This window comes from Peromyscus californicus, unplaced genomic scaffold (genome assembly GCF_007827085.1).
Source record: "Peromyscus californicus insignis strain IS unplaced genomic scaffold, ASM782708v3 Scaffold_12__1_contigs__length_115047231, whole genome shotgun sequence".
Taxonomy (NCBI): domain Eukaryota; kingdom Metazoa; phylum Chordata; class Mammalia; order Rodentia; family Cricetidae; genus Peromyscus; species Peromyscus californicus.
Genome location: NW_026294413.1, coordinates 905,929 through 928,978, shown reverse-complemented (window position 1 = coordinate 928,978; position 23,050 = coordinate 905,929). Strand labels below are relative to the sequence as shown.

The window sequence follows — 23,050 nt, the reverse complement described above, 5'->3', positions numbered from 1 at the left end:
CTACGTGCATACATATGGATAACTTGCTTCCACTCTTTTAGTCTTTTGGGCATTTCTAGGCGGTTTTGGTTCCAATACAAATTTCAGACTTGCATGTAGTTAAATATATTTCATTTTTTCTTTTAATAATTGTGTTTCAGATATTTTGGATAAGAACAAATTTGTTCATATCTTATGACTTTATTTTGTAATTTAAAGTTTTAGTCAAATTGCTACTTATTTTTATTTAAAGAAGCAATGAAGAAATTTACTTCTTTTAGTCCCAAATAATTTACCTGTTACCTACCTAAAGACTGACCACTAACAATCTATGTAAAGAAAATATTATTGGCAATTAAATACTTTCTACACAAAATCTCCCACCTGCACGGTGACACCTCTCAGTTCTGTCTCAAGCTACTTCTCTAATCCAGCCTCATCTGACTTAACAAAGTTGCATAGTCTTCCTTCATAGGCGCCCAGGACCCTACCATCCTGATCTGTCACCATACACAGTTTCCTTAGATTCTACTTCTAGGGCTGGCTAAAGCATTTCCCCTTCTGGGTATATCCACACTTCCTACTCCTAATACTTCATTCACATACCACTTCTCAAACTCTTAAGTCATTTGCATCTTGCTTCACAACATGTTGGTGATAATGATTTTTGAGTTTGCTAGTTCTTCTGTTGCTTTTACCTTCACTTTTTTGTCAAATTGTTTCTAAGTTTCTTGCAGACAAAAATATGAATTGTTTTAATATTAACTTTGAGAGAAATTAACACAATGCTAATGGCATATCAAATAATATCACATAATTATAAATAACTTTTACTTAAGAAACCTTTGCCATCAACTTTAGATGGTTTTCCCCTTCTTAGAATATTTTTATCTAAGTGTATTTATTTTGAAATATAAAAGAATCAACATTTTAAATAATAATTATGGAAGATGCTTTCTTTATACTTTTTGTTTTGTCTGGATTGCCATAAAATTAATTTTTTTCTCATCTAGGAACATGTGTTTGTGGTGAATGTTCTTGCCATGATGTTGATCCAACTGGGGACTGGGGAGACATTCATGGGGACACGTGCGAGTGCGATGAAAGGGACTGCAGAGCCGTTTATGATCGGTATTCTGATGATTTCTGTTCAGGTAAGGTAGCTCCTGATTCTCATCTCACAGAATCCTGAATCTCACCTATACAGAGAAGCTGAACTTGGATCTCTAGGCTTTCTGTATTTTGCCGTGCTCCTTTCAGTGATGCATGCAACCTCTAGAGATTTCAGACATTCTGCAAAGGCTCAAGATGAAACCCACCTACACTCTTAAAATTAGCCTGATCCCTTGCTGAGGAGATCCATTAGCTCCAAATATTTGTTCCATTCAACTCTGAGACTGCAGAACTAGCAGACCTGCTGTCCATCAGCAAGAGACAGCAAGAGAATCACATGCCAGAAGTTAGGACAATACAGTCTTGGGGATGATATATTCATAAACTGATAGAATTTTACTAAAATTACTCTATTGTGAAATGTAGAATTGAATATGTGTTAATGACCCAAACGTTTTATATTTTAAACATTTATGGACCAAATACTGTATTCCAGTTTGTGAGTTGTGTCTCGGATACTGAGTCCAGCAGTGAAGGGAGTAAACGCATCTTGGGACTTCACAGAGTTCACAAAATACAGACCAAGAGGAAGAAAATATCTGGGGACTAGAGAGATGACTCAGTGCGTAGCAGCACTTACCATATAAACAAGAGACCCTGAGTTTAGGTCCCAGAACAACCCCCCCCCCCCCCCCGCCCCTCGCATGCAAAAAAAAAAAAAAAAAAAAAAAAAAAAAAAGCTAGACATGGCTATCTGCATGCCTGTAACTTCAGCCTAGTTCCAGGTTCATTAGAGAGACCCCATCTCAAAGAATAAGGCAGAGAGCTACAGAGGATAATTGATGTCCTCTTCTGGTCATCATGCATACAAGAACAGGAGTGTGCACCCATATACATGTATGCACTCTTCTGGAGTGAAGTTGAAGATTCCAAGCTCTTTTGCTTAATAATCTGGAAGACAGAGATATTTTATGTATGTGTGCTTCTTTAACCTGACTGCTTGGTTGGTACATGCAGGTAAAAAGAAAGCTCCTCTGGTTTCTGGAATGTTTGCCAGCAAAGGGAGATAAAAAAGCTGTCCTACATAATCATGACTGTATAACTTCACAGGCTGGGGAAAGCCTGCTTCCAGAACTTTCTCCTGCAGGACTCCCTCCTCTGAAAACCCCTCAAGCATCAGAGCACATTTTACTCATAGTGTTTTGAGAATTTTTCTGTTACTTTTTATATAATGTGAGTGCTTTCCTGTATTATCAGTGTCACTACATTGGTTATTTTAAGTAGATAACAGTTACTGAGTACTTTTTATATGCTAAGCATACATGGAGGCTGTGGGGACAAGAGCTTGTTTAGTAGTCTAATTATGGAGATATGTCTATTCACAGAGGTAGGCATGCATGGCAAGGTGCTACTGGATCACAGATGTGGAATTCTGTTTTAAATGTAGGCCTTCAGATAATGAAATATAAAGAGGGCATCCTGGACAGGAAGAGGGGAGGAATATAATACTCACTTGGGACAAAAGTGAAATGACGAGAATGTAGGAGGAAGGAAGTAGATTCCTAAGGGGAAAGCTGACTTGCTGTAGAATGATAATGTTATATAGTCAATGGAGAGCTTGTGATGTATGTAGACAGAAGGCTGCCACCATCATCTCATTTATAGCTTGGTTATCTGAGCAAATGTTGGTGCCATTTACATTGTTTGTTTATAGAAAGAAATTTTCACATTTGTTTTGGGACATTGTGAGACTAACAGCAAGCCAAAGGTGTTAATTTTTTAAATCCTACTGAATGTGGAAGAGGCTAAAATTGAGAATTTAAGGTTGTGAACATTGAGTTGGAAGTTAAATTATAATGGGGTTCATGAAACACCATTGAGTTTTTAATGCTTTCTGGAGGCAAACACTAATTATAGACTATATAAAATGAGAAGACAAATCAAATGATTAAATAAGATATGTGTGTGTGTGTGTGTGTATGTGTGTGTGTGTGTGTGTGTGTGTGTGTGTGTGTGTGTGTGAGAGAGAGAGAGAGAGAGAGAGAGAGAGAGAGAGAGAGAGAGAGAGAAAGTTTGTGACATGCTAATATGATGGTCACTCTTCTTTTTTCATGAATTCACTCTCCCTTGTTAGATCCATAAGATCTTGATCCTGATATCTGAATGGGCTTGGTCATTCATAATTACTGCATTGTAGTGATCATTCATTGTACTGTGAGCTAGTCCACCCCACACTCTGTGGAGATGGATCAATAGGTGAAGGTGAGAAATGATTCCATAGTTGACCCTTTTAGCCTTTCATAAACTCAGTTCCTATGGTATGTTGCTCAGACTTAGAGATACTCTCCTAAGCTAAGCAGGTGGAGTGTCTCCAGAAATTCATGTTTTCTTACTTAACCTCTTTACTCCCTTCTGCCTCATTTCCTTTTTCTTCCCATTTTCCACTCATTTCTAACCAGTAGATTCCAGGGAAAGGTGGTTGAATACTTATGGCTCCATGGCTGGTGGGATTGGAAGTGGGAGAGAGAGAATAATCCATCCTTCATATGTGGCCTCATGTTGTGGGTGCAGACAGAGGTAGGAAGAAGTGATAGTGGTTCGCTGTGATGTGACCAACAAGACATCAGTGTGTAATTGTGTTTTCTCTTTTTTTGGCTGAAGTGGTTTGAACATGGCCTGTAGCTGGAGTTTTCTCTCCAGGACCTGCAAAGCCCCAGCAGTCCCTTAGCCCACTTATAAAATAAACATACAGATACTTATATTATTTAAACTGCTTGGCCATTAGCTCAGGCCTATAATTGTCTAGCTCTTACTCTTATATTCAGCCCATTTCTATTAATCTATACTTTGCCACGTGGCTCGTGACTTACTGGTACCTTACATCTTCCTTGTCCTGGCGGTGGCTGCAGGCAGTCTCCTCCTTCCCTTCCTGTTCCCTTAATTCTCCTCTCTGTTAGTTCCACCTATACTTCCTGTCTGGCTACTGGCCAATCAGTGTTTTATTTATTAACATATTTGCCATACAGAACATCCCACAGCAATGGCCAGTGTGGCTTCCACTTAAAAAAAGAAATTTGAAAAGTAGAAACTCACATGAGCAGAGATCCTTTCTTGGTCAGACACTTACAGAGTTCTGCAATTACAGCTCATTACATTTGATTTTTGCACCAACTCAGGAAGGGAGACATTACCTACATTTTAACAGAAAAGGAAATAATTTCATGGGAATTAAGTACTTTGACAGTATTCACCCTGACATTGTCATCTAAAAATGCATGTAGCCCAAGCACTCATGTAATTTTAGTCTGTAGCAGATGCAAATGCTGTTATTAAATTTTTACTGTGTGAGGAGGAACTATACTATGGATGCCCAAGTTCTTGTAAAGCTCTATGGTGATATTTTATTTGTATTAAAATGTTATTTGTATGTTAATAATTAAAGTTGTCTGGGGGTCAGAGCTATTAGCAAGCCATAGGAAAGCAGGGCAGTGGTGGCGTACACTTGTAATTCCAGCACTTGGTAGGCAGAGCTGGGTAAGTCTCTGTGTGTTCAGGGATACAGCCATTATTGGATACACATGCCTTTAATCTTAATACCAATCATGGAAAACCTGGAGGCCTATACAGACAGGCCGTGAGGAGGCGGTCATGTGGTTGGGTTTACAACCAATGAGAAGGCAGGACAGGAACTCTATATAAAGACTTTAACACAGGGGTAGCTCTGGTTCAGAGAGGTAGGACCACCGCAGGAGGAAGGGTAAGGTTTTAGCTCTTAGCTCTGACCTCTTGGCTTTCTTTTTTGTATTGGTTCTGTGTTTCTTATTTAATAAGAAGGTTGGATACATCTACATTTGGCGCCCAACGTGGGGCTCGAACCCACAACCCTGAGATTAAGAGTCTCATGCTCTACCGACTGAGCTAGCCGGTAATAATCCTATTTTGGTAAGTCCAAAATGTATCCTAATTAATCTTTAACTATAACTAACTAACCTTCAACTATAACTAACTAATCTTCAACTCCCTCAGAGACCCAAGAAGGAAATAATATTAGCTAACAAAAATAAAAACAGGAAGTGCATGCAAGCAACTTCCAAAAAATTTGTGAGTTGACAGAAACAGCCAGGTGTCTGGACAGTCACCTGAGGTTTCTCCACAGTGCTGGGGCATCATCTTTAGCCTATAGGCTTAGCATATCTGACAGACTCATTTGTGAAGTAGGATGTACATAAGGTCAACAGTTCAACCTCACATTGAGTGAGAGTAGTCCATGTACCAGAAACATCTGAATTCCACTAGTGTCATGTCATGATTCAGGATTTTAAATTCTGGAAATTGTTGATGGTTTTTTAATTCAGCTGTCCATTCTTCTTGGCTGTGTATATATGGCTTCATCTCAGCATCCCATTCTTCTCCATATCCCTCTATCAAATGCCAGTCTACTATTGAGAGGCGTGAGCTTAGTTACTCTTCAAGAATAACTGTTTCAGCTGTTGTTCCATTGCACATCAGAGGCCATCGGCCCACTGCCTGTTCAGCTGCCTTCGAAGAAAAGGGCACTGTACCTTTTCCGAATTGCGAAGGCCACTTCAGGGATGGTGCCATATTGTCCTGGCCTCTGAAGATGCCTTTTGATAAAGCCATAACCACACTTGTTTTGGCAAGAATCAGTAGTCCTTTGTTTTATGTCCTGTCTGTCCATTTTGTCCTATTGATTTGAGGATACTTTGTTGTCCAGTGGCTAACTTTTGCCACAATGAAAGTTAACTCCATATGCAGTTTCTTCAATGCCCATATTTTCTCTGAAGTGGACTGGTACTGCCAGGAGCCGACATGTCTCATAGTCATAACAAAAAAGAAAAATTTTCTAAGTTATTAAAACATTTTAAATGCCATATTCTGTAGATCTCTGAAGGGTTTGAAGATAACCTGTCTATCTAAAATATATCTACTCAATCTTGAAAACATACCTAATATAACTACAAGTTCTATTATAATGTCTAACTACTAACTTTCATTTCTTTATATCCTAATAGTTGGTAATAACATTCAAGGATCAGAAAATTGCATTACATTGTTAGATGAACGGTACAATTAGAAAAATATATATAACATTTTCTAACAATATCAATTTCAATATATATAATTTGTATACAATATAAAACAATCCAATCCAATGTAAAGTATTTACATTTTTTTTCTAAACTTCATCATGACCTAGGGTAGGCATCAGTTGCTGGAGGATTTCTGAATTCTCTCTGTACCTGTTGAATTCTTTGTATTATGCTGAGTACCAGTAGATTCTGCAGTTTTCCTAATTACCTCTTTCAACCATAGTGTAGGAAGAATGGTATACATTTGATTTTCAAGTATGTCAATACCTTTGTGAGATGACACAGAAAGAACCCAGCAGCAACATGCTCCCGAGATTTCTTCAAGGTAAGAATGTGAGAATATGACTGAACTGACAAGGGTGTAACCAAATGTCAATATTAGTACTGTCTACACTATTTGCTTTACTCAGTATCTTTCCTGATTTTGAAATAGTTTTTTTAACTTTTGTTTTATTCTCTCTCTCTGTCTATCTGTCTGTCTGTCTGTCTCTCTCTGTCTCTGTCTCTGTCTCTGTCTCTGTCTCTCTCTCTCTCTCTCTCTCTCTCTCTCTCTCTCGTGTGTGTGTGTGTGTGTGTGTGTGTGTGTGTGTGTGTGTGTGTGTGTGTGTGAGAGATGTGTGTACAAGTGTACTTGGAGGCCAAAATAGAGCATTGTATCCTCTGGGAGTTGCATGCAGTTATGAATTGCCCAACATGGGTGCTACGAATTGAACTTGGGTCATCTCAAAACACAACAATTTCTCTGAACTACTGAGTCACCTCTCCACCTCCAATATTCTGAATGACTTCTCACCATTCTATTTCCCAAACCCCTGAGTTAGAACAGTATACTCCAGGGTGTCCTTAACCTTTATCCTTGTTCAATATACCACATTGATGGAAGCATAAGGTGGGCTGCATTAGTTTAGAAAATGGGATAGTATGATAAAACTATATTATTTGGGAAAATTTGTAAAGGTAGATTACTAAAGCATCAAGAAAAAACATAGAAGGAAATTACTAAATATAGCATTTTACCTTGTCTTGAATGGAAAAAATTAATACAGAAATAGATTTAAAAAATAAAAGTTATATAAATAATTAGCTATACATACCTTATTCCCTTAAATTTTTCCCTGTTGATGGCCTTTGTGTCAATTTTAAGTAGCTACTTGTAACCATCAAGGTTTATATCCATGTGTATTTGAGAGAGCTATCCCATTTTCTATGTGGCAGACCAACCCTACAGCTGCTCAGGCCCAGACCTGGGGTTCTGACTTGGCCTGCCCCAACATTCACCTCATTTATGATCTGCTGGAGCACACAAAGGGACCAGACCCACAGACCCAAAGCTGCAGGATCTCCTCACACAGGGTGGCAGCAGGATGTCCAGGAAGAGTCCTAGTCGGGCCCCAGCAGCGAACATGTAGTGGAGGCCAGGGGCCTCAAACCAGACCGACAACTGTGATGAATACTTGCAGTGGAAATGTATGGACAAGGGGTATATGAGTCGACTTGGTTTGCACTGCAGCTTCCATGACGAGATTTTTTAATTCCTTCCCTTTTTAAAATTTTTCTCATTTTGTTTTCTTCATTTTTTTCTCTTGAATTTTGTTTTATTTGGGGGGGAGGTGTGCAGGGCAGAAGACAGATGTGAAGGGATGGGGAATGTATGGGATCAAGATACATGATGTGTAAAACACAGAATAAATAAATTTTATTTTAGATTAAAAAAAAGAAAGAGGCCAGGTGGTGGTGGCACACGCCTTTAATCCCAGCACTCGGGAGGTAGAGGCAGGCAGATCTTTGTGAGTTCGAGGCCAGCCTGGTCTACAGCACGAGATCCAGGAAAGGCACAAAGCTACACAGAGAAACCCTGTCTCAAAAAACAAAACAAAACAAAAAAAAGAAAAGAAATATTTTCTCCAGGACAAAAAATGTTTAAAATATATTTAGCTAAATTTATATTGATTTTGTTTGTTTGTTTGTTTGTTTGAATTTTAGAATTAAATGTTGTAACTCAAGAGAACATAATCCACAATTGAAATTTGGGTTTGTCTGTCACACTCATCCTAGAATAGCCTTTATGGTACCTTCCTTGAATGGCCATCATGCTGCTGGATTAGGAATCATTCTGTGAACCTTCTTGACCATGTGCAACAGCCTGGGCAGCAGTTACATTTGGAGTAGGTAGATTATACTCAAACTCATCTCTGTGTGAATGTGTTTGCATACATGCATATGTGTGTATTCATGTGTGTGTGTCCATGCATGTGTGTACATGTATATGTGTGCAGGTATGTGTGTGTTTATGTGTCCATGCACACATGTGTACAGGGTATCTGAGAATGGATTTCTTATTTTAATACTTATGATGCTGAGATCAGGGATAAACAACAACATCCTCCATCTTTCATCTCAATTTTGTTGATCTGCCTACACAGTTTAAAGAACATTTGTTAGAAGAAATGAGACTAACTCCTACAGGCTTAAACATACACAGATTTGACAAACTCTCCTGGAAGCATTATGTTCTGATCAGTGTGGTAAGAGTCCTTTTTGGTTCTGTCTACTTGAAAGACAGGTTAAATTCTGATGAGGCCTAGGAAAGGACAGTGGCACATCTCAGTCAAGTGTAAAACACCTATTTTTATTTATGGTAAGCCTTTTCTCCCATATTTGCCTTTAAAAAAAACTAATAGTATGTTGTAGTGTGTTAGACTAACTGGTTCTCATGACAAACTTATTTTTTACTTCAAATTCTTTTTTATCAAAACCAAACCTTTGTCTTCCTGAATTTATTTCTGCTCTATGATCCCTTTCTCTTTAGCTGGGCTTTTTGATTGGAATTGAGGAACTATTAACTCCAGAAAAGAGACCACAGTGTTATTTCGTAGTTTCCTCTTTAGGACTCAGTACTAATACCTTGTTCTTCCAAGTACTTTTCTGACTCAACCACTTCCTGGCAATCTGGTGTCAATACTTTACACTTCTAAATGAGTTTCTGACTATATGGATTAAAAATCTTTTGTAGGAAATGCACAGTTTTATTTAGAATGAAATCGCTAACATTCTAAATTTATTTTGACAGCATAGAACATACTTCTTAAAATCAAGACATGAGAAGATCTTTTACTACTGAGAAGTAAAAATCATGTTTGAAAAGTATAACAGTTAATCTTAAATAAATGTTTAAATCAGTCAAGGGTACTCTTGTTTGCTTGTTTATTTATTTATTTATTTATTTATTTATTTATTTATTTATTTTGAGATTTAGTCTTATTCCATGGGCAGGTCTGGCTTGAAACTCTTTGTGCAGCCCAGTTTGACATTAAGCTAGAAAAAGTCATCTTGTGTCAGCCTCTGGAGTGCTGGGGTTACAGACCGAAGCAACACACCCAGTTTAGCACTGCTGTGTTAACTCCATCTTTCATTATTGTAGATGGGATTTACAAAAACTTCCCTATGATTCTGTATTTGCTTCTTGTGTGCTCCTCATTGGTATATTTGACTTAGGATATATTGCTTCCCCCACATTAATAAAAGAGAAAATATGCCACTGTAAGATTTCATCATTTATACCAGCTGCTGTGTGTTCACCAGCTCTGGAGAACTTCATACATCTTATATGACTTAGGTACTGCTCTCCTGTTTAATGTCTCCCAGATTAAACATTTTTGGCTAATACTGAATCCTTTTTGAGAAAATGAAAGAGAAAACACATATACTTACCCAGATGGTTCAGGAGAGTGAGCAGTCATCTTGAGCCAGACAGTGTTCTCCCACCTTGGCACTTCCTGTTGAAGGGCAATGCCTGTGACCTCAGAGCCAGTCACACCCATGACACAGTCTTTTAACCCATATGGATGAGTAAATGACTGATTGTAGAGGCTTTTGAATACCTAAAAGCTAGGGTTGACATGCCTGGAGGTGAAATCTAAATTCATAGGAGTCATCCTCAAGAACTTTGTGATACCAAGCATTGCAGGTACACCAGGAATTGTGGTGCAGATCACAGTCTGTACTCTCCTCTGCCCTGAAAAGGACATAGAAATAACAATGGCATGGAAAGATGGCACTGCCATCACACAAAGGTAGAAAAGGCTTAAAGGATTAAAACTAACTGAATAAAACAGACCCAGTAAGAAACAGAAAGTGAATATGAGGGCTTAATGGCAAAATTTCCAAGGTGATTTTTTTCTAGGTGAGGAGCATATGCAATTTATTAAATGACGTTGAGGGGCCATCAACATAACTCTGTGGGAAATGGCACTTGCCACCAAGCCTTATATTAGTTTAATTCCTGGGACCCATATTAAGGAAGAAAAACATAGATTCCTTTCAAGTTGGTCTCTGACCTCCATGTGTGCACCTGCCCCCCACTAAATAAATGTAATTTAAAATATGAATAAAAATAACATTAATCCCTCCATAATTAATCTAATTTCTTTTGTTAGTAGTTGGATCAGATTTGTATTCTAAAAATCTCTTCTTAGTAACTTACAGTCATCTTTAGGCTCTTTTATGCCACTTTCCCCCACTCAAGACAGGGTCTTTCTGTAGCTCTAGTTGATCCAGAACTCACTATGAAGATCAAGCCGGCTTTGTACTCAGAGATCTGCCTGCCTGTGCTTCTGCCTCTCCAGTGTTGGGATTAATGGTGTGTGCTATCATATCTGGATCTTCTTTGTTAATGTTGCCATACAAATGAACTTCAGACAGAAAATAACCATTACAAAATTTAAGCATGTGTTCTGACTTCAGCTAGACAATGTTATCGCTCTGCAGTCCTTGTTTTTTCTCTGTGCCTGTTTCCAAGGTGTCTGCTTCTTTTTGTCCTTTCTGGGTTGGATAGGATCTTCCTCTGTGTGTGATAGGGGAGGATTCTCCCTGACTGTGATTCCTGTAGGTCACAGCAGCAGGTGGTACCCTCTTGGGTAAGTTAGGAATATAATGACATTTTCCTTTACTAGATATTTTGCTCAGACATTTACCGTTTTAAAACTTCCAAGAATAAGTAAGACTTCTCTTCCAATCTAACCATTCCTTCAATTTTACTGCTAAAAATGTCAAATATCCTAGGAATGGCAGTATGTCCTGTATTGTGTCCTTATAGATCTAACAGTCCCTGAGCTGAATCTCTTGCCTGTGTCCAAGTATTTCAAAGCCACTTGCTCCTATAAAACAGCAGAATAAATTGTACTTTAAGTGTTCAAGCTTTTTGTTTCAAAAGTAATTATTTATACATACATTTCTGATTGTTCTTATTTTTAGGAGGGCATAGAAGAAGGATGGTATTCTAGTTTCATTAGATTGCTGTGACGAATTCCATGATAAAAGCATCTTAGGGATGGGAAGGATTTGTTTGGCTTACACTTCCAGGTCATAGTCCACCATTGAGGGGAATCATGGTGGTAACTCAAGCAGGAACTTGGATAGAAATCATAGAGGAAGGGTTCTTGCCAGCTCTCTCACAGAGAGACACTTAGCTATCTTTTTATTTGGCTCAGGGTCAAATTTGCCCAGGGAATGGTGCTGCCCACAGTGGGGTAAGACCTCCTATATCAATTAAAAATCAAGACAGTCCCCCCACAGACATGCCCACGAGACAATCTGTTTAGAGAATCCTTCAACTGAGACTTCTTTCGTAGGTGACCCTAGACTTAATAAAGTTGACAGTTAAAACTAAGAACTAAAACTAATTTCTTAAGCTGAGATAAACTGCAAAAATGCCACAGAACTAAATGATTTTTGAAATGTAACTTTCAATAAGTACAAAAAAAAGTAAGTAAAATTCTTGTGTTGGAAGATCTAAATGATCAAAATACTAAATACTCACAAATCATAAGTATTTGTCAACAACATATTTTTCAATTATAGAGAATTAGTGATGAAAGCACATTGTTGAACAGATTATCATGTAACAGGAACTCAAGAAATGTTCACTGAATTCAATTTATTATTTAAAATATTTACATTTAATGATTATTATTAATCATTAATTAATAAATTAATATTCACTATTATACCATTTAACTCTGACCCATAATATTATCATTGTAAAGAACCAGGCCAGTATATGGTTAAAAAACTTCCACAATGTGAATTTTATAATTTCTAAGGAAAGAAGAGGCCATGAATTCAAAAGAGAGCAGAGACAGGTGTATGTGCGACTTTGGAGGGAGGAAACAGAAGAAAAAAGTTTCTGAGTACATTTCCAAAAGAAATGGAATCATTATCTTAAAGTGAAATCTTCATTACCTGCTTGTGTGCTGTTTTTCATAATAGCCAAGGTTTAGAAACAAGGGGCTGTGGCTAGATCAATGGATGAATGATATATATATATATATATAATAGCTTAGTAAAGCTCATGAATGGGGATCTCAACTTCTCCCTAATTCTAGATTTCATGGCTTTGTTGTCAGTTTGTGGCTCCTTATTTCTTTTAAGTAGATACAGATCAGTTGAATGATTCATTAGAAAGAAAAAAGAACTACTTCAAAAAATGATTGTGTTCTATTTCCTATAGTTCTCCTTCACATGAATTAACTGGCAAATCCATCAAATATGTCACTTACTTCCCAGTAGACCAATACAATCACATTTATCTAGAATCTGATAGACTCAAATTTAAAGCCTTATTAAACCATTTATTTTATCCATACTTGTTGCTTTTCTTTGTTCTTTTCGATCTATTAATGTACATCAGTTGTTTAAATATTTGAGAAAAAATGTTCCTTTGACTTAATGGTTAGTGGTGTATAAATTAAGATCCTGACTTACTGCTAGAATAAAAGTCACTGCTAGAATAAAAGCTATAAACTATCTCTGGTTACATAATCTTCATGTGGTCTCCTCCCCCCTTACTATGAAGGTCATGGACAGTGTAACTGTGGACGATGTGACTGCAGAGCAGGCTGGTATGGGAAGAATTGTGAGCACCCACGGTCCTGCCCATTGTCAGCTGAGGAGAGCACCAGGAAGTGCCAGAGTGGCTCTGACCTGCTTTGTTCTGGAAGGGGTGAGTGAAGTCAATTGCCATGTCTTGTCATTACTTTCTAATAGTGTGAGGCAAATGAATGCCATCCACATGGACTTAGGAAGAAGGTGGCTGAGATCACTGAAAGAAGAAAGATTGTTGCTTTTTCAAAACTGGTAAACTCCACTCAGATCAGTGAAAGTTCTGGACAAAGACAATCTGTCTCTCTCTTTCTCTTTCTCTCTCTTCATGTGGGTACACACACACACACACACACACACACACACACACACACACACACACACGTTGTTTTCTGTATTTCAGGCTGTTCAATTCCAATTTAGCTTTATTCAGTTCAATAAATTAAAAACAACAAAAACACAGTTGAGATGTTTTCTTAAAGCTTTCTGAACTTGAGTGTCTAATTGCCCAGTGACATGAAATTCAATACCATTATTTGTTGGGTATTGTTCACTTGGAAAAGCATTGTATAAACATGCATGAATAAGTTGCTCTTTTAGAAGACATTTAGCCTTGGGTGTGCTTTTGCTCTCAGATCAGGAAAAAAATCCAGGATAAGGAAAAACTCATCTGGAAGAGCATTCTTTTTAATCCATCAAACTAAGAGCTATGAATTCATTCCTCACTTGAGAATAACAAAGTCAATCTGACACATGCTTTTAGAGGAACTGGTTGTAAAGGATACCAGAAATTTGGTTCAGTATAGAACGTGGAAAGGGATTTGAATTTTAGAAGAAAAATGTGATTTTCTGTTATATTCTTTTTTAATGTGATTTTTTATTAATATGTAATTCATATAACATGAAGTTTAACTTTTTAGTATTTAAAGCCCTGCATTTTATATAATCATGGAATGATGCAATATGAATACTAATTCTACACATTTTATGCATAGGCTATTGAGGTATTTTCTAGCAATAACCCAGACAGGAGACTCTGCTCCATCCAATTTAAAATATTTTCAGGTGCAGATGAGTACTCTGTCAAGCTTGTGGAGTCTCAAGGGTTGAAACTGTGCTATCCCTCAGACAACTGTCACCCACACGTTCAGTCTGCAGCCAGGGACTTACATGACCTCACCATCTTCTCTTGTGCAAGTTTCATCATTGAAATCTGTGACAGGATTGAGTGTGGGAGGCTAACCCATGTAACATTCCTGTTATTTATTTTTAAATGTTTATATTTTTATCACTTTATTATAATAATGGAGATGAATTCAAAGGTAAATCTTGAAAGAAATAAAAAATAACTTTATATCAAAATAGATTTTATTTCTGAGAACCATTTTCCAGGTGTTTTCACTCTAGAAACTTAAGGTGAGTTTTACTATTGCCCTAAGGTCCCAAACAAGGGACAAGGGTATGTATTTGTATTGAGAACTTAAAGAATTGTTTTAAGTCAAGAGTGTACATTATGTAAGATCATCAAAATATCAAATAATTTTTTACTAGTAGAAGTAAATAGAACATGAACAAACAAATACCTGGATAATTATTAATTTATCAATTTTTGATATTAAAATGACCAATTATATAATAGGAAAAAGAAAACTTCCTAAATTATTTTTCACTCCCTAAAATTTACTTTAAATTTATACATGTGTTTTTATTTGTCTAGACTCTAATACATAGGACAAGTACAAGAAAGTTATTGTGGAATTATATGTTAATCTTTAATAAACTTGAGTAGGTTTGATTTCAAATACATACTGACTTTCCATCTTTCTCGAGGATCACTGCTTAGCTACAATTTTAGAGGAACAGAATATAGTTAAAATATTTTGTATCAAAAGGATGTTGAATTTGTAAGTACAATCTGACTAAACCATAAATTCACCTAAGCTTCTAGAAGTACTGTATAAATAAATAATACACATCACTAGTTTCCTTAAGCGTGATGGAGGTATTGGTGAATGAACTGTTCCCCATGGAAGTTTGAGAACAAAAACTAAGAAGCAATAGCCCATGCTATTCAATAGCTTGAATCAGTGGTCACTGTACTTTCCTGTCAGGCTACGTCTGTGAGCCATGTCATTGCTACTGGGATCTCTGAAGCAAACATCTCATATGAAAGCTTTTACAGGGTTGGCTTTGCAGTTTTGAATGAATATCCACCACAGCTGTAGTTACAAGAGTGAAGAAAACAATTACAAGCACCACCAGCTCTCAAGCTTGAGAGCCTCTTTGGCCCACCACCTGGGAGAAACTGCTCCCAGTAGAACATCGCATAGGGGCAGATATTTCTTGCTTTTGATGGTGATTAGTAAGCTGAGTCATTCTGTCTAAGGATTGAATGTCTCACAGGATCTTCAAATTCTTACGCAGTTTGCAAATTTCTTGATTTCTATTCTCCATTGCCTCTAGATGCCATTTCATTCAAGTAGATGTATTCCCTTAGTTGATGTATCTATCCATAAGCTTATTCATCTTGGTTTGTGCATCTCGGTAGCAGCGAGGAGTCACTTTTCATTTATTTTATCTATATTCTTTATAAAAACTAAAAGTAGTTTAAGATAGGCTACACATTAGTTTAAAATTTTCCTTTTGTTGAAAATGCATTTTTATCTTTATTGAGATCCTCGTGTGTGTGATTCTGACTTTATTCAAAAACTAAGAGGAAAATTAATGCTTTTTCCTTCCAAGCATAAGCTTTGAGAGGTGTGGAAGGATTTGCCATTTCCCCTCTCCCCTAAGATGTGCTGGAGACAGGTGCTGGTCCCTCAGCTTGGGTCTCAGAGTGAGGGTGGTTAGCAGTCAGCTCTGCTAATCCTCCCATGGTGTGTAACATGGATGAAAACTTGGGTTGTTTAAGTAACTGATATTTGGGGCATGTTTATTATTGTATCTAAACTCCTATCCATCATAGTTTTCCCCAGTCAAACTTTAGGAAGTACAACTTGGTCAAAATAAATAAATAATCAGAACAAAATTTCACATACACTTAAATACATAGGTATTCAAATGCTTAAGGTTTATAACTCTATGTGTTATCAATAGCAACTTTAAAACAAAATAAATACAATTATCATGTATGTATCTTAGAAATTAAATATTTATGCTATTCTATAATCAGTTATGTGAACTTCCTTAAACAAAGAAAGTGCTAAAAACTATTGAATACATTTTTCATTGTAATTTCCTAAAACACAAAGAAATAGGAAAAAATATAGCTATTCTATTTCACAATGAGTGGAGTAAAACTATATAGTAAGTTCCAAGCTTGTGGGTATCATATAACTTCTTCTTTTTTTAATCAAGATGTATCTTTATTTCTTTTGCAAGACAATTTTATATTTTTCATACAAAACTCTGTTCTTTTTTATATATTATTTTATTTTAATTTTTTTCATTTTACATACCAACCACACTTCTCCCTCCCTCTCCTCCTCTCCCCACCTCCCTCCACCCCTCCCACCCACTCCTCAGAGAAGGTAAGGCCTCCCATGGGGTGTCAATACGGTCTTGTGCAGGGAGCCATTCCAAGCCATGGATGGGTTCTGTAGAGGGTGTAAGGAGTCAGCAGGAGAAGGAAGTGAGCCAGGCCGTGGTAGTCGGGAGAATCTTGCAGCCTGACTGACTAGCTAGCAGCCAGAGTGTTTCTTTATTTATACAGAATTTAGTTAGCAGGGATACATTCATGATGTTCCAAAACATAGATCATATCATTTTTGTTTTTGGACATGTGTTTCACTTCCTTTTGCTCATCTTTTAGTCATCATTAATAAACTATGAAAGAACAGAGTTATCATTTCCAATCATTGCCCTCAAGTTTTGGCATCATTAATAAACAGAGTTATCATTTTTACTCATAAACCCCATAACCCAATTTTTGAGAATCTAGAGGCATATGACAGCCTGTGCTCAGGCTGGTTGCTTTGGTTGCTTCAAGGACACTAGACCAAAACAAAAATCTTCAACCACTCTAGGCATTTTGCCTTGTCTCAAACAATTTCTTATTAACTCTTAGTGGTCAGAGTGCCCAGGAAAAGTCCTCAGGCTAAAGCTGCTGCAGTTATTATTCAAATTCTGACATAATACAATCAATATTCACATTTATATCCTTGTAGAATTTGTCTATATGTCTGATCCTGGCATTCTGTTGTTCCTTGGTCATATGACATTATAGTGGTTCTACAATGAGCTAACTTCTAAGAGAGGGAGGTCCTAACATCTCATACTTTTATCATCTTTTCACTCCATACTTTACTTATCAATATGTTTCTATGTAGGGCAGAGTTGTATGCCACGTAATTGTCTGAGTGTACAGTGGGAAGAGGCTTGTAATCTTAACTGCGGACAATTCCTCTAGCCCACCTAATCTTGTTGACCTTTTTGATTTTGCTTTGTTTTTAATATCTTTTTCCTGTGTAAGTAGAGGGACAGATGTTTCAAGAATGTCTCATAGCCTCATAAAGAGACCTTTATGTGTCACAACCTCCAAGGCGTAACGAAGACCTTCAAGTAGATAAGGATATCTCCCTCAAAGTGTGTGTGGGGGAATAGTGTGTTCAGGACTTTTCTGGGTAAGCTTAGAAGCAGCATTCCTTGGAGAAGGCATAACTGATTCATAAGGAATTTTCCATCAACCCAATATCCTCAAATTGTACAAATATGAAAAGTGCCCCAAGTATGTAACAGATAGAAATGAAAACCAAAGGTGACATGGCAGCCATCATGTGGCTCAGCTTTGCTGGATCTTTGTCAAGCAGCTGTGCTGGCTTTATGACTTCTGCCATTCCATTTAGTTATGGCTGTGCCAGTCTGGCACATCAAGTTGAGGCAGGCCCAAGCCCCTTCCCACTGTATCAAGGCTGAGCAAGGTATCCCACCATAGAGAGTGGACTCCAAAAGGCCAGTTCATGCACCAGGGATAAATCCAAGTCCCACTGTCAGGAACCCCACAAGCAGACCAAGCCAGTCAAATGTTACCCACGTTCCTCTGGTTCAGTTCCCTGCAGGTTCCGCATCCATCCATCCATCCATCCATCCATCCATCCATCCATCCAGAGTTCATGTGCTCCCCCTAGCCCTGGTCAGCTGTCTATGTGAGTTTCCTCATCATGATCTTGACCCCCCTGCTCATACAATCCATCTTCCCTCTCTTCAGCTGGACTCCAGGTGCTAGGCCTAGCTGTGGATTTCTGTATCTGCTTCCATCAGTCACTGGATGAAGACTCTATGATGACAATTAGAGTAGTCATGAATCTCATCACAGGGGAAGGCCTGCCAGTTCAGGAACTCTCTCCACTATTTCTAGGAGTCTTAGCTGGGGTCATTCTTGTGGATTTTTGGGAATTTCCCTGGCACCAGGTTTCTCTCTAATCCCATAATGGTTCTTTCTACCAAGGTATCGCTGTCATTGCTCTCCCCCTACTTGACCTTCCTGGTTCTCTCATGTTCTCATCCCCATCCCTGCCCCTCTACCCACCCCCATATAAGATCTCCTGGGGAAAATGGGAAGTGAGGGGTGGGGAAGAGTCATGTAACTTCTTAATACAGTGCTCTGGACTCCAGAGCTGTTGTTTAAAATAGCTTAATCCCTTACCATGTTAATTTGTTAAACAATATGTTCTAAATGTGGTTTGTTTGTTACAGTGATAATCTTGAAAATTATTGTCTGGCTATATAGTAGTATCCTTCTGGTTCTCCACCAATTATGATTTTTAGTTGTAGCAAAATAAATAATCTTTCCTTAGAAATACATGTGGCTGTTTATTCTATTTTGTGCCATAAATTACACTCTTGGAGCAGAATGTGCATATGAATCTTTAGTTCTACTTCTTAACTGTGGGATAAAGAAATATGAATGATTGAAAATAAATGCTTTGAGTAAAATCCCTTGAATAAGGGATTTTTGTTCTCTAGAAAAATTGTACTACCAGGCCCTCCTGCGGGGAGCATAAGAAAGGCTCTTCTTCCCCACCAATCGCGCTTCTTTAGATAGCTCTTTCTTATACATTTTTGCTGTTTGTGTTATAAATTTCTGTCATTTATCAAATTCCTTGCATTGACTTCTATAACCATGAAAATACATCATCTATCTGTAGGCCTTATTATTCAGTGTGTATGCAGTGTCTGCTGTCTTTTGATCATCAATAACACATCATCCTTGTGTCTCAGTCCCCTGTGCTTCCTGCCTGGCTTCCTTGCCCCTTCATTCTCTTTCATTAGAACTGTTAAAACTTTGCCTACCTTGGCTACTCAAACATTCATAAATACGTACCTCTATGTGAAATGGTGAAAATGTAAGAAAAATGGTACATTGAAAGTAGTTATTTTATTTCATATTCTGCAATCTAGAAAATGGAAATGGTATCCTCATTTTTATCAATTAGTATGCTTTAATTAATGAATTAATCAAGTTTCCCTTACCCTGGGAACACACTTTCAAAGAATAATAACATGCCACATACTCACCATCTGTAGATTTTTTTCAACTGAAGTCATAATTTATCTCTTTTACCAGCAAACCATAGCTTCAAATTTTCTTGCTTCATTTATCAGAGTTGCATCCATGCAACATTACTATTTTGTTGTTGTTGCTGTTACTGTTTTCAAGAAAGGGTCTCTCTATAGCCCTGGCTGTCCTGGAAACCAGGCTGGCCTAGATCTCAGAGATCCACTGCCTCTGCCTCCCTAATGCTGGGATTAAAGGTGTACACCACCACCACCTGGCACTTTTTTGTTTGTTTGTTTTTGTTTTCCTATGTGATTTATATATTATGTTGTTTGGGGAGCATTGAATCATTCCTTTTGAAATTCTTGTTTAGAGATGTGTAAATTATTTGGAAAAGAAAGTTACAATATTAGAAGAAATTAGAAGAAAACATCCTCCAAATGTTTTCAATTAAGCACCATACCACATGTAGTGACTTTGATTATATTTACTCTGTGGCTTAATTAACAGTAATGCTGTAAGTTAACAGCAGTAGGAAGTTTACTGAGTGGCCAAGTGACAGGGGCTTGTGTGTGTTCCTGCCAGAACACCTAGAGAGAGCAAATAGGATCCAGTTTACTCTATTTGAGTTCCCTGGAGGATTGATGTGCAATACAAGTAAGTGCTGAAGGACACTGGAATGGCAAACATACACTAAACTGTGCCATTTCAAATGTAGTCTCTAGGAACTGTAGTCAAAGATGAAGAAGAAACAATCTGGTAAACAAATTTCTTAGTTATTTTACCAGGAGAAATGGTTAACACTTTCAGTATTAGTTAGTAGGTAAGAAATGAAAAGGAAGTGCTGACAGTGGTTAGAAGACAAAATCTGGATTCTGTCATATCATAACAAACCCAATAATGATAACAAATCAGTTTTGGACCACCTAGGAAGATTCTGCACAATGCTGAGTGCAGTGAAATCATAGTAATATTTTGTGTTTTATATGCTCAGTTACTGTGCAGTGATCTATTCGGTGGTATCCAGGCAGAGAGAAGCCTACTTATTCTTTCTTTCTTTGTACCCAGAAGAACTCATTAGCAAGCTTTAAGCTATGCATGTGTCCTATATTTTATGAAACTCTGCGAATATAATTGTTATTTATTGTAACATTATTAAAGACAATTCAAAAAGGAAAAAATTAAGACCTAACAAGAACTATAGAAGGTGTGTTCAGTCTCCTTCCTACATTTTTATAAAGCACTTGGACTCCTCTTTTAAGATGTTGTATAATCTCAAAAAGATGGACAAAAGTAGGACTCAGAACTGGTAGTCACCTGCAAGATCTGATAAATCCACTATTGAATCTCTCAGTCATTTGATAAACCATTGTTTACTAAAATGAAGGCATGATATATGTACCTGAACGTGGAGTGCTAAAAAGATTAGAAAGGATCCACGTAAAATATAAGACAAAGTGTTTATCTAGTAACTCCCATCCTCAGCTGATAATTATTTATATTCTTTATTCTCTGTCTTTTCTTTTGCCCTGCTTTTTTCTCTATTTTAATATTAAACAACAGAGAGGAAAATAAGATATTAGGAAACATATTTTCATGGTTTTAACTATAGTGTAAAACACTGTATTAGGTTTCATTGCTATGACAAGAATGTCAGACAGAAAGAATTTAAGGGAGGGGTTTATTCTTAGAGCTCCATCCATCATAGAGAGATGCCATGGTGGATCCAAGCAGTGTACTGCATGGTGGCCAGGAAGTGGGAAGTGAATGCTGTGGCCAAGACAGCTTTTATTCTTTCTCCCTTTTATTGGGACCTCAGCCTACAGAATGGTGATATTTGGGACGTCTTCCCTATTAGTTTTCCCTGGAAATACCCTCATAAACATATCTGTCAGTGTGGATCATCAATCTCCCAGATAATTCTAGGAGTAATCTGGATAATGAAGATTAACCATCTCAAATACTTTAGTAGCCAAATATCAAACCTAATAGTTTTAATTACCTGAGGTTTTCTTAATCCATAGATCCTAAAATTATACCACTACCAAGTAAAACAGTGAACATTTTTTGTAAGTGTTCTAGTCACTATCTTTGCTTAAATGTTTTATTTATCACAACAGAATATTTGTATCAAAGATAGAAATTGATCCAAATAATTAGATTTTTATTACATTTCAAATCTTTTTTTTTTTTGTCCCTGTGCTTTTTCCAACCTTGGTCTCAACAATTCTCGCTCATATAAACCCTCCTCTTTCTCCCCAATTGGATTCCTGGAGCTCCACCTGGGGCCTGGCCATGGATCTCTGCATCTGGTTCCCTCAGTCATTGGATGAGGTTTCTAGCACGACAGTTAGGGTGTTTGGTCATCCTATCACCAGAATAGGTCAGTTCAGGCTGTCTCTCGACCATTGCCAGTAGTCTATTGTGGAGGTATCTTTGTGGATTTCTGTGGACCTCTCTAGCATTTCGCTTCTTCCTATTCTCATGTGGTCTTCATTTATCATTGTCTCTTATTCCTTGTTCTCCCTCTCTGTTCTTGATCCAGCTGGGATTTCCCACTCCCCTAAGCTCTCTTTCCCTTGACCCTTGCCCTTCACTACCCCCACTCACATCCAGGTTGTTCATGTAGATCTCATCCATTTCTCTGTCATTGGGTGATACCACTCTTGGGCATATACCCAAGGAATGCTCAATCATACCACAAGAGCATTTGCTCAGCTATGTTCATACCAGCATTGTTTGTAATAGCCAGAACCTGGAAACAACCTAGATGCCCTTCAACTGAAGAATGGATAAATAAAATGTGGTACATATACACAATGGAATACTACTCAGCAGAGAAAAACAATGACATCATGAGGTTTGCAGGCAAATGGATGGATCTAGAAAAAATCATCCTGAGTGAGGTGACCCAGACTCAGAAAGACAAACATGGTATGTACTCACTCATAGGAGGATACTAGATGTAAAACAAAGATGACTAGACTGCTGCTCACAACTCCAGGGAGGCTACCTAGAAAACAGGACCCCAAGAAAGACACAGGGATCGCCCAATGACAGAGAAATGGATGAAATCTACATGAACAATCAAATCATTTTTATATGGTAAATTGAAAACCTGTGAAATTCTTTGACTCATAAAATTTCTAGGAAAGATTGCAGCAAATAATGTCAAAACTTTATTGAAATGAAAATAGAAAATTGGACAGTAATTTTATTCCAATTTCTTTAAGCAAGCTTAAAATGAAATGTGTGACAACCACGACCACTCTTACTATATTTACATATTTATTTGTATGAAAACACTAAAATCATAGTGGGGGCTGGATTATAGTTCTCTGGCAGTTGTTTTTGATATTTTATTTAGTATAAATGGGCAAGCTAATTATTTTCAGTGGGTAAAAAATTTCATCTGATTATCAGTCATGGTCTTGAGAACATCCCAGCCTCATTAGATGTTCTCTTTAATAGA

General features: G+C 37.4%; 1 protein-coding gene across 1 annotated transcript in view; it reads left to right on the top strand.

Moving 5' to 3' along the window:
• The window catches only part of Itgbl1 (integrin subunit beta like 1), a 242,771-nt gene that overhangs the window by 124,069 nt on the left and 95,652 nt on the right, over window positions 1-23,050 (top strand). Inside the window, exons 6-7 of the mRNA XM_052732361.1 lie at window positions 993-1,133; window positions 13,057-13,203. Coding sequence (XP_052588321.1) covers window positions 993-1,133; window positions 13,057-13,203 — 288 coding nt within the window. The remainder of the gene's footprint in view (window positions 1-992; window positions 1,134-13,056; window positions 13,204-23,050) is intronic.